General features: G+C 40.7%; 1 protein-coding gene across 1 annotated transcript in view; it reads right to left on the bottom strand.

Annotated features, from left to right (window-relative positions):
- LOC144503759 (inositol polyphosphate 1-phosphatase-like) overlaps positions 1-13,160 on the bottom strand; it is a 239,691-nt gene that overhangs the window by 26,827 nt on the left and 199,704 nt on the right. The window contains exons 4-5 of the mRNA XM_078228593.1: positions 7,984-8,217; positions 2,009-2,069 (exon numbers count right to left, since the gene is read on the bottom strand). Of these exons, the coding sequence (XP_078084719.1) occupies positions 2,009-2,069; positions 7,984-8,187 (265 nt within the window). The 5' untranslated portion in view covers positions 8,188-8,217. The remainder of the gene's footprint in view (positions 1-2,008; positions 2,070-7,983; positions 8,218-13,160) is intronic.

Raw genomic sequence — 13,160 nt, 5'->3', positions numbered from 1 at the left:
ATGTGGCCCATCAAGTCTGCACCAACTCTCTGAAGCAGCATCCCACTCGGGCCCTTCTCCCTGCCCCATCCCCGTAACCTAACACATTTACCATGGCTAATCCACCTAACCTGCTCATCCTTAGGCTACCGGAGCACTTGGAGGAAACTCATGCAGACTTGGGGAGAACATGAAAACTCCACACAGTCACCCAAGGCCAGAATTGAACCCAGGTCCCTTGCCCTGAGGCAACAATGCTAACCACCCTTGGGGTTTAAACATCATTAATTAATTAGCAATCTTACAGGACCCTCCCAGACATCCCTTATTCTACATTTTATACATAATGTATAATTTTACCAATATAATTTGGAAATTCTTTTTCCAATTTTATACTCATATTGATGGCCAAGCACCCCAGCGTTTCACATATACAGTGGTGAACAAACCCATCACCAGCAAAGAATTTGTATCTTCATAGTTAGACTGCGTCCTTTGTATTACTGTGATGCTACGATCACGATGGTAATTTTGCAAAGACAAACTATACAGTGGAATCAGGTCACAAAGCTTACAAGGTTCCTTAGTCTGCACTGCGGAATCTTGGGGTCAAGTAACAATTTGATTGATGGGAATTTCTAAATTATTAAGTACTGTTGAAAGAGCCAAACTTGGCACTCAGGCAGACTACTGAAAGAAAACGGTTGTGGATGAATACATCGGTGAAGAAACTTTAGTTCAGAATTTATTGGTTATGTTACTTGCAATAAGTTACAGAAAAACAATCCACCTTAATTGGATTTGTGAAAAGAAAATTAATGCACGCTTTCATTGTATGTATAATTTAATTAAGTAGAAAGTAAAGATCTTTAAATATGTTCTTTTTCACATGATATGGACTTGTGAAAAGCTCTGGCCTGGATCTTGCAGAATGTAGCATTTTATGGGATACCCAATTGGTTCGATTTGTTCCTTCACCATCCACACAAAAAGCTTTCCCCCAAATGTTAATGGACCAGGTGAGGGCAACGGGGCATGTGACACCTTGATAAACAATGGGACAAGCAGCATACTTCCTTAAACTATATGATTTAATGATGGAGAAATAACAGAGGAAGATTGGGAAGGAGAGGAAATTCAGTGTCATTTCAGATACAAAAAGAAAAATAAAGAGAGGAAAAGAGAAACTGGATTAAGGGAAGGAAAAGAAAAATTAATGTGAAGATTTGCCATTCAAAAAATCTTCAGCAATAATTCATAACCTGAATGAACACTTTGAATTGTTGTTTTGGGGCAAGAGGAGCTGATCAGAAGTAGTTAACAATTAACACCTTGTGTTAATGAATGGATTTAACTTCTACACCAAATTTAGTGGACAGTTAAGGAGTAAATGCAACAATGTTTAGGACGAAATGCTGTATATGTGAAATTAACAGCCGACAGGTACAAAAATGGAAAATACTGTAAAATCTCAACAGGCTTGACAGCTTGTCTGGAGAGAGAACAGAGATAACAGCCAAAACCCTACCACCCTCCGGGGTGGGCGAGGTTCCCAGAATGGAAATCTCCGTTGGTCTTGGGCAGGATTTTACGATCTCGCCTGAGCAAGGCTGTAAAATCCCGCCCAATGTTTTAGAATGTCAACAACTGTTGTCTCCCCACAGATGCTGTCAAACCTGCTGAGATTTTGCAGCATTTTCTGTTTTTTATTTCAGATTCCAGCATCCGCAGTAATTTGCTTTTATTTTAGCAGAAAGGTCCAAATTGGCCGGCAATTTGTGGCGATTTGCAATGAATGGAATCTCTGTTCACGAGTTTTTCATATCAATAAAACATTCTGTCATTCGCGCACCTTGATTTTAATGGTAATTTCTATTCTATTCAATTTTGCAATTTTAAATGATAGGTTATGTAACACTGTTGACAAGCATGCATGACTATTAGTCATAATGCACACAGTCAAATTCAGCAAGTTGATGAAGTAATCCACCTGGTTTGATACTGAAGATTTAGATTTAATTTTACTTACCAAGACTATTAGTGAATTGATTTGATTCTTCACCGAAGATATAATCTTCTAGACCTGGAAACTGAAAAAAATGATTGTTAAAGGTGATTGCTTTGGCAACATGTAAAGGGTGTGATGATACTGTGCCTTTAAGAAATGCATTTCAGTCATGTTTCTGTGCATTTTTTTAGCAGGCATTTCTGAGTATCGGTGCCATTTTGTCTGTACATGGCAGCCTCTGTTGTTACTGCAGCAACATAATTGATCTTAATGGTTGGAATATTTGTTTTAATCTGAACTAACGCAGCATTGTTATTTTAGTGTTTTCTCTTGGGGTTTTTCAGAGTGGGGCTTGATTAGGTTGATTGACAAGTAAGGTCATGTGATTGGGTGGAGCTGGAATTACACAGAGAAATCAAGCTCAGTTTGCTACTTGGGATCTTTGGAGAGCAGTTGCTTTATCTCTGTCTCTTTTTCTCTCTGGATTTTCTGACTGGAATCTGCCAGGAAATGAGTCTCCTTCTCTGAGATTCTTCTGTTTGGGGATAGATCTTTCTCTGGAGGTTGCTGTATGAGAGTCATAAGCCAGGTGTCTTTCTGTATCTGTCCAGAGGGGTTAAAAGGTTGGAAACACAGCACCCACATGAACATTTTTGTTTTGTGCTGATTCTTATCGGGATTTATGCCAATGAGGATACTGCTTACATTTGAACTATAGAGATAGTTAGTTGTTAAGATTTATACTTCATCATGTTTAAGTATTTTAATTAGTAAAATATTATACTAATATCTTTGTTATATTCTAACTGTGTACTTAAATTTAGGGATGGCACAGTGGCACAGTGGTTAGCACTGCCACAAACTTGGGTTCAATTCTGACCTTGGGTGACTGTCTGTGTAGAATTTACACATTCTCCCCGTGTCTGCATGGGTTTCCTCCGGGTGCTCCAGTTTCCGCCCACAGTCCAAAGATGTGCAGATTAGGTGGATTGGCCATTCTAAATTGCCCCTTAGTGTCCAAATATGTGTAGGGCCTAGGTAAGATGCTCTTTCAGAGAGTTGGTGCAGACTCGTTGAGCCAAATGGTCTTTTTCTGCACTGTAGGAATTCTATGAAATAAAGTTTGTTTTAATAAAAGCTTCCTAGTGGGACAATTGAATCATACCTGGAGCGAAACACCTTCCATTGACCCTAAATCCAAAGTCAAAAAAGGTTAGGGTCTAGGCTAACTTTATGATGTATCTTGGAGTTTCTGATCTGGTCTCTAACAAGGGATATTACTGACATATAACCTTTGGTGGGGAAAAAGAGAAAGTGACAGCTCTGCATATCCAAAATAGTCTTGAATGCTGATGTGTGCTCATCACACATCTGATTCTATAGTTGAATGTGTCAAATGAATATAAAAAGGAAAAGCTGCGCGACTCATCTTAGGAGAAATTCAAATATTTATGACCAACTAGAAATCATAGAAATCCTACAGTGCAGAAGGAGGCAATTTGGCTCATCGAGTCTGCACCGACAACAATCCCACCCAGGCCCTATCCCCGTAACCCCACATATTTACCCCACTAATACCTCTAACCTACGCATTTGGGGATACTAAGGGGCAATTGAGCTTAGCCAATCAACCTAACCTGCACATCTTTGGACTGTGGGAGGAAACCCGAGCACCCGGAGGAAACCCACACAGACGTGGGGAGAACATGCAAACTCCACACAGACAGTGACCCAAGTGGGAATCGAACCCAGATCCCTGGATCTGTAAGGCAGCAGTGCTAACCACTGTGCCACCCAAACTAAAGATACTTATCTTTTAACTGATCTTATTGTATGCTATTTACAGCAATTCAAGCTTGTAGCCTTAAAGGGACAAGTTAAGGTTCATACAGACTTATCCTGGTAGCCTTGTGCATTACAATTCTGCATAAAGTCTCCTCCTGACTTAGCAAACCCTGTCCACCATCTACAAGGCACAAGTCAGGAGTGTGATGGAACACTGTCCACTTGCCTGGATGAATACAGCTCCAACAACGTTCAAGATGCTTGACACCATCCAGGACAAAGCAACCTGCTTGATTGGTACCCCATCTACCACCTTAAATATTCAGTCCCAACACCACCATTGCACAGTGACAGCAGTGTGTACCATCTATAAATTCACTACAGAAACTCACCGAGGAGTGAAGGTGCAGACAACACCTTCCAAACCCATGACCGCTACCACCTAGAAGGATGAGGGCAACTGATGCATGCAAACATCATCACCTGCAAGTTCCTTTCCAAGCCACATACCATCCTGACTTGGAACCATACCATCATTCCTTCACTGTCACTGTGTCAAAATCCTGGAACTCCCTAACAGCACTGTAGGCGCACCGACACCACAAGGACTGCAACTGTTCAAGAAGGTGGCTCATCACCACCATTTCAAGGACAACTAGGGATAAGCAATAAATATTGGCCTACCCAGTGACTCTCACATCCCAAGAAAAGAATAATACATGGTATAATGCTCATGTCTCCTTAAACCAGTATGGGATAAAAATTTATTTTGATATGTTTCTATGCATGTATCAGCTGGCAGAATTCCAGTGTGTACCAAACAGAAGGCATGAGGTTTGGCTGGTACTGAGCTTTGAAGCTCATTTTTTTTAATTGAGGAGAGCTGACATATGACATTTGATCTGATCTAATTTGACCCACTTGCCTCCCTAACAGCAGGCCCAAGCTGAGTCCACTGGGGAAGACTAAGAAGGGGGAGAGTCTCACAGGAGTCCTGTGGAGCTGAGAGGCAGAGTGCTCCTTGCAGTTCCATGTGAAAGTAATAAAACAATACAGTGGTCATCACTAGTCAGACTGCAACAATCCAACCAAAACCCGCAATGGATTTTCTTAAGCACATGTTAGGCCCCTCATTAATATATTCCAAAGCCTAATACCTGTTAAGAGTAGCCACCTTGGAGCCAGAAAATCGTCCAAGCCAATGTCACAATGGATGTTTTCTGGGGCAGAAATTTTATTCCTAGATGAGGACATTGACATTGCAGGAATTTCCTGTTGGGTGAAGGGTTGGGCTGTTACTGTAGCCAATCTTTGCTGAGTCAGTCATTTAGTTGCAGAATGAAACAATACCAACATGTATTTCTGAACTCAAGCACAGCACAGTTTCAACAAGTATTTTTTTATATGTGCTCAAGTGAAACCCTAATTAATGTCCTCCACCTGCATCTACTTAAACACAGTGGATATACAATTCAAAGCCAATTAGAGAGCCTCCAATAACGACAATGGTAGTCCCACCATGCAGAATGGAAGCTGCCGATGCAGTTCAGAGAGGGCTCTTCACAATGGAGGTGTTGTCTGAAGAGCAGTTCAAACATGTTCACATTAAAAAGCCCATTCTGCCAGCCCCCTCCACTTGTTGCCAGTGGCCACAGTTGTGGCCCAACAACTATGCTGGGCACAAGGGATTCCCTCGCAGGCAGGTACATTTACTCCCCCACCCCGCTCCAACCCCAGTCTGTCGCCGGGGGTCACTTCCATCCCCGGCCATGTTCCACATTCTTGTTCTGCTTCCGACAGGAATCAAACATTTTGCCCCAAGTTCCTTTTGGTGGAGGAAATGCAAGCTTTCCAAGGTCAGACTGCAATGGAACAACAGGACCCTGATTTGTCAGCTGCTTTTAACTTTGACTTGGTTGTGATTGATACTGATACAAACTGCCTGTGGTGAGTCCATTCGTTGAAACTAACAGGCTTGCTTGCATGAACTCAAGAATTAATCAAATAAATGTGTCCAATTTTAAAGTGATCAATAACGCACATTTGAATCATTACCACCTTGTGAACACCTTGTAAACACCTTTTGAATCATTAATGAAACACACAAGTACAGTACAAGTTAATCTGTCCTATACTGTTTACCACTGTGCTAATTATTCTTTGTTAATAGTTTATCCAGCAACTTGGAAATCAGTCGTATTTAAGTTTCTAGCCTGACAGGCCAGCCAAAAATGGAAATTCACTGAGGCTCAGAAGCCTGTTGGCTTGTTAGGGAAAATGAATCTACTGATGCCAAAGATTGTCAGTGACTTAAAGAAAGGTTTGGAGTGAGAGGCAGTGGTTCCTAAAGCTGGAGTCCCCATGACCTCGAACAGCAGAGAAACCTAGTGTAGGGTGAGCACAAATACACTTGGTGAAACTGGCTGGCCCAATGGTTGTTGTTGGGTCAACTGAGAGAGTTCAGGGCAGGACTGAGGCCTGGATGACTGAACAGAATGCAAATGTAATTTTCCCTCTCGAAGGGAACGGCTAATTTTAGTGGGAACTGGGAGACCTTACATCCCTTCCCTACCAACCCAAGCAATATGCAACCTTGACTAATGGTGGATGTCCTAGGTAGCCCTAGTGGTTAGGTCTCCACTGGAACTGAAATCATGTGACTACCCTCCCCCAACCTCAATACTGCTGCAGACTTCACAATAAAGTTCAGCTGTGACACAAGTACCAGGGCTACTGGGTTTATACATATAGACCTTTATCCCTCCATCCTGCTGCACTCTGAAAATGTACAGGAACATGGAGCGATTGACATATTGGGTCTAACAATATTATAATACTTGTCGATTTCAGCATATGAAAACAAATGTTGAAATGGCAAGAGTTTATCCAGTCGAATAATAGAATCTCTACAGTGGAGAAAGAGATAATCTGGCCCATTGCATCTGCACCGGCCCTATCCCTGTAAACGCCGCTCATTTACCATGGCTAATCCACCTTGCCTTCATATCTTTGGACACTAAGGCACAATTTAGCAAGGCCAATCCACCTAACCTACACATCTTTGGAGTGTGGGAGGAAACCGGAACACTCGGAGGAAACTCATGCAGACATGGAAGAATGTGTAAACCCCACAGTCACCCAAGGCTGGAATCGAACCCGGGTCCCTGGCACTGTGAAGCAATAGTATTAACCACTGTGCCACCATGCTGCCTTTTAAGACTCTTTTCTGGAATATAATGATAACATCATACGGCCACTGTTCAGTTATTAGTGCAGAATGTGGCTGTTGGCATTAATTAACATGCACTGAGCTCCTCATGCTTTGTGCTGTGTATGATGGGGTTCATATCACAAATTTCCATATGCTGACCTTTCAGTCATACCACAGTGGAGTAATGATTTCCATAATAAAAGGAGGGAAAATAATTAACATCACTCCACATTGTCCTAGTATTCCTTCTGCTTGCACAGCCCCCCAATTAGTATCGCCGCTAATGGCACCAGATTTAATGGGAATGGAAAGACTTCATATTCAGCACCACCCTTAAAAATAGCCGGATCTAGAAGGCCCATTATTCTAGCATAAAATGGTATGAAGAAAATTAAATCCAGTTAATCCCAAAATTCCAATGCTAATTACCATGGCTGCGAGAGACCTGATGCGCTTAGTTCAAAGCTATGATGCCCTTAATATCCTGTAGCAATTAATCAGCATAAAAGGCTTGCAAGCCTAAACTTTTACTTCTGTTTTCATAAGAAAAAGTACAAACAGCGAGTGTACTGAGTACCAGAATAGTGGGGAGCATGGTGGCACAGTGGTTAGCATAGATGCCTCACAGCATCAGGGATTCGGGTTTGATCCCCGGCTTGAGTCACTGTCTGTGTGGAGTTTGCACATTCTCCCTGTGTTTGTGTGGGTTTCCTCTGGGTGCTCCAGTTTCTTCCCACAGTCCAAAGATGTGCAGGTTAGTTGATTGGCCATGCTAAATTGCCCCTTAGTGTCAGGCGGACCAGCAGAGTAAGTCTGTGGGGTTACAAGACCTATATGGGATTGTTGTCAGTGCAGGCTCGATGGGCCTAATGGCCTCTTTCTGCATTATAGCAATTCTATGATCACAACTGTCCAAGTCCAGGCTAACTATTTCCAGAAAGAACAGACAGCATTGTGAACAAATAGGCCAGATTAATTTTTTTTAGTTCATATTACTTACTTTCTTTCCAATGTCGTGTTTGATTACTTCTTGAACCAATACATCTGCTAGTGTCTTGAAATCACTGACAAATTTCTTGTTTTTCTCATTCCCTTTCTTTTCCTGCACCAACAGCTGAAAGAGGGCCTCCTCTTGCTTGCAGGCACGGGCAATGTTTGCAGACTTTTCCGAGGCATAGACAAGCGCAGTCAAAAACTCAGACATTCTGAAACCCGGATGTTGATATGTAATCACCTAGAATGAAAAGAAGAGCAACCTGTTACAGCATGCAAAAACTATCATCATTTACATACAACACATAGCTTGTCTACTCCTATAGAGGCATGTTCGCCTGTACAATTATTCAAAATGTGTAATTCACCCATTTTGAAGAATTTGGCTGAATTGTTTGGAGGAGACGTTTGCAGTATAAAGCTGATCCTTGGGAAGACAGCTAAATTCCCTGGTGTAATCTGCAAAAGTTTGTATGTCTTTGGATCCAGTGGCAACATCGACATAATGTACATTTCCATTAGCTTGGTGCATTATAGATGATTATGGGAATAATTGACCCAAAGATGCTCTATGCCATTATCCATAGAGCCTTGGATACTGTATGCTTTAGTAATTGCTCTCAACCTGTCATGCCATCTTCAATGACTTATGCGCATATACACTCAGATCCCTCTGCTCTTGCCCTCCCTTTAGAATTTTACCGTTTTTGTTGTATCTCTGTTCTACCAAAATTAATCACTTCACATTCCTCTGCATCAAATTTCATCTGCCACTTGTTCACCCATTCCAACAACTTATCCATGTCCTTTGGAAATTCTGTCCTATCCTCCTCACAATTTACAATGCTTCCATGTTTCATATCATCTGCAAATTTTGAAATTATGGCCTATACACTATGTCTAGATCAGTAATATACGTAAGGAAGAACAAAGGTCCCAAAACCTTTGTGGAAACTCACCCACAAAATTACCTCCAATCCAAAAAATATCCATCAACCACTACTTTGTTCCTGTCACTCAGCCAATTTTGTATTCTTGTTGCAACTGTCCCTTTAATCCACACTTTGCACACAAGTATGTAGTGCAGCATTGTATCAAATTCTTTTTGTAAGTCCATGCACCATATCAACAGCATTACCCTCATCAACCTCTTCAAAAATCGCTAGCAACTTAGTTAAACATGATTTTCCCTTAACAGTTCCATGCTAACTTTCCTCAATTAACCTGTATTTGTCCATCAAGGTATACATTATAAATTATATCAATATGTTGTCATTGTCTAATGTGCAACAGTTAGCAGCTTCATTAATATCTTCTAACTTCAGTTATATTGTTACTCGAATCTCTGATACAGATATAAAATAAATTAGAGAATTGTCAAATGCCCTCAGATAGAAGCTGCTAAACACACATGTTGACTGCTCTGTATAAAGAGATAGTGATGATTATTTACATGAAAACTGGTTATATTTTTCCTTTGAAACTATTTAAGGTAATTATACTCTGAGTTCTGATCATGTAATGATCATGTAATACTTCAATAAACTCACTATCCCTTCCCAAGTTACACAAACTCTCATTAGTCAATGCTTAGGAAGAATTTCTAAATATATCAGTGAAAAAGTCCTTGTGGATTTGAACTGATGTTTTACAACAAAGAAACTAGGATCTATTTTATTCGCAGTGCAAATCATATAAAATGGTCCTGTTTGTTAATTCAAATATTGATTTTGAAAATGCTTTTACTGCATTATTTTCTGAAGGTGTGTCTTCATGATCAACTGCTGCTTACATACATAGTTAAAGTGTAAAGAATGCTATGCATTTATTCCTTTTTTTTAACAAAGAATCTTTTTGCAAACATAGTGCTCTCCTCAATTTAGAAACAAATTACTAACATTACTTTCTGCCAGATTTGATAATTTATAAACAGGGGTTATGTTATACAAGAGGTACATTTTTCCCAGTGTGTAAAGTGAAAGGCCTTTAAATAAAAAGACCACAATAGGTGAAACAGTTTTCATTTATCCAAACACACACATGGAAAAATATATCCCAGGACACAGCAGGTCACAAGCAAGGAATGACCTTCCCCTTGTCATTTTTAACCTGATCCCTACACTCACACAGACACCACCAAATGTTTGATTGGAATTAATCGCTTAGTTGTGAAGTCTACATGCAAGATGTGACAGAAGCTTTCATCAGTAGACAAATCAATTAATTTCACCATATAAAACCAAGACAGCAAAAGCAAAGGAAGTCTGGCATGATCTCAATTTCCCAAATGAACAAATCAACAGTAGCATAGTGGCTATGTTACTGACAAGTAATCCAGACTGATGCTGGAAAGGAATGGGATCTGCAGCATACATCAAATCCCCACAAATAAATTCAGCTCAACTCAACATCTTGGGGGTTACCATTGATTAGAAACTGAACTGGACTAGCCATATAAATACTGTGGCTACCAGAGCAGGTCAGAGGCTAGGAATCCTTTGGTGAGTGGCTTACCTCCTGACTCCCCGAAGTCTACAAGGCACAAGTTGGGAGTGTGATGGAATACACTCTCCTTGCCTGGATGAGTGTAGTTCTAACACCACTCAAGAATGTTGATACCATCAAGGACAAAGCAGCCCGCTTGATTTGTATCCTTTCCACAAACATTTACTCCCACCACTACTGATGAACAGAGGCCGCAATGTGCACCATTTACAGGTTGTGCTGCAGAAACTCACCAAGGTTCCTTAGGCAATACCTTCCAAATTCACGACCACTACCATCTAGAAGGACAAGGGCAGCAGAGAAAACCACCTCCAAGATATTCACAGTCCTGATTTAGAAATATATTGCCATTCCTTCATTGTCACTGGGTCAAAATCCTGGAACTGTCTCTTTCTCTCTCTAACAGCATTGTGGATATACCTACACCAAAGGGAGTCCAATGGTTCAAGGTAGCACCTCACCACCACCTTCTCAAGGGCAATTAGGGATGGGCAATAAATGCTTGCCTAGCCAGTGATGCCCACATCCCACAAATTATTTTTTTTAAAACAAATTTATACATATACACAAACAACATTTGGAAGCTTACTAGGAAACCTTTTGGGATGCTCAATTGCTACTTCTGATCCTTGAATTGGATAACTGCTAAATTTCCTCATGAAAGTTTGAAAAACTGTTAGTATTCCCCATGTCAGAACATAGAGCGCAAGTGACTATACTGCAAAAATACTTAGATGGCTGTGTTGTGTTTTGGCACATTTTAGGGTTGTGAAAGACATTGTATAAATGCAAGTTCTTTCTTTAAAAGCATAAGGAAATATTGAATCGTGAATTGCAAAATAGGCTGTCAATGAGTTATAGAAAGCCATTATAACCTACTTGTTTCTAAGACACCTGCTAAGTTTTCAATGGATGTTCCCCCTTTCATTATCAGTCAGGTCAATGTAATTTTACCCTGTTTCTTCAGAACAGTATGTTTTCATCCTTTTGAAACAGCCAAGGTTGACTCCTCCTTCTTTGTAACAAAATAACAAAACACAGTTTCTAATGTTCCAAGTATGAAAGTGTCAATATGCATGTGGTGTTTAACTACCATGGAATTTTTCCAATATGTCTTCCTAGCCATCCACAAACCATTTACTTCTATACCCCAGTGGGTGCTGTTTACCCCAGGGGAGGAACTAGGAGTTAGACAAGACTGTTGCAGCTGAAACTCTGGATACGTTCTTACTGGAGTGGTTGATACAACATCCTCACAGCCATGCTTTATGTTCTTGAAGTCCTAATGGTGAATGCTGAGGGAAGATAAAGGGGGAATAGCAAAGGCTCTGGTCACAATGTATCAAACATTCTCAGGTATGGAGGTTGTGCCTGAGGATTGGAAATTTGCCAATGTCACAGCTCTGCTTCATAAGGGAAAAATGAGAAAATCATAGAACTATAGACCAGTCAGCAAAACATTGGTAAGTTTCTAGAGACCATAATTTAATGTAAGTCGACATGTGACTAATAAAAAACCTTTTTTAATGTATGTTAAAATACGTACTCTACTCACTCTGTAAAATATGGATCATTTAAAGATTAGCCAGCATGGATTAGTAAAAGCCACATTATATCTCACAAATAGAAATTGAAACAGAAATTGCACATAAGCAATTTCATCACTTAATTAATTAGGTGAACCGCTTCAAACTGTGGTACATTTTTTTCATGTCCTTCTATACCAGTGTTCAGAGCCAGTGTTTATACATTCCCGTTATTCAAATTCAGACAAACTGGAGGTATATTTGGTTAGTGCCCCACACGGCAATCACAAGAAAATCAACTTGGTTTTCTTGCATGACATAAAAATAAATGTTTTGGACATTGAAGTGGTAATGATTTGATTTGATTTGATTTATTACTGTCATGTGTATTGAGATATGGTGAAAAGTATTGTTTCACTGTGCATTATACAGACAAAGCATACCATACATAATGTACATGCTGTGATCAGCCATGATTGTGATAAATGGCGGAGCAGGCTCGAAGGGCTGAATGGATTCCTTCTGCTCCTATCTTCTATGTTTCTACATAGGGGTGAAGGGAGAGATGGCAATTAGGATCCGTAGAGTGGCATACAACAGCAGTCCAAGATTTGAACGTGGACCTGGGAGATGCAGTCATACTGCAGACGGCTCCATGCTGAGGTAAAGAAAAAATAACCTGTCCAGAGGTAGACTCTATCAGTCCTTTTAGGGTCTGGCTTGAAAGCATCAGAGAATAAAGACTGCAGTGTGCAATTTGTGTGCTGAGGCCAGTCATTAACAAATTTCATAATAGGGGGCTTGAAACAGGCATTAAAGACGTAATCTTGTTGAGACATCAGAATCAGAATCCTACAGTGCAGAAAGAGGCCATTCGCCCCATCGAGTCTGCACCAACCACAATCCCACCCAAGCCCTATCCCCATATCCCTACATATTTTACCCACTAATCCCTCTAACCTATGCACCCCAGGACACTAAGGGGCAATTTAGAATGGCCAATCAACCGAGCTCGCACATCTTTGGACTGTGGGAGGAAACCGGAGCACCCGGAGGAAATCCACACAGACACAGGGAGAATGTGCAAACTCCACACAGACAGTGTGGCCGGGATTCGAACCCAGGTCCCTGGAGCTGTGAAGCAGAAGTGCTA

Source organism: Mustelus asterias, chromosome 14 (genome assembly GCF_964213995.1).
Source record: "Mustelus asterias chromosome 14, sMusAst1.hap1.1, whole genome shotgun sequence".
NCBI classification, from domain to species: Eukaryota; Metazoa; Chordata; class Chondrichthyes; order Carcharhiniformes; family Triakidae; genus Mustelus; species Mustelus asterias.
The sequence above is the reverse complement of the archived record's forward strand: the minus strand, read 5'-3'. Positions and strand labels throughout refer to the sequence as shown.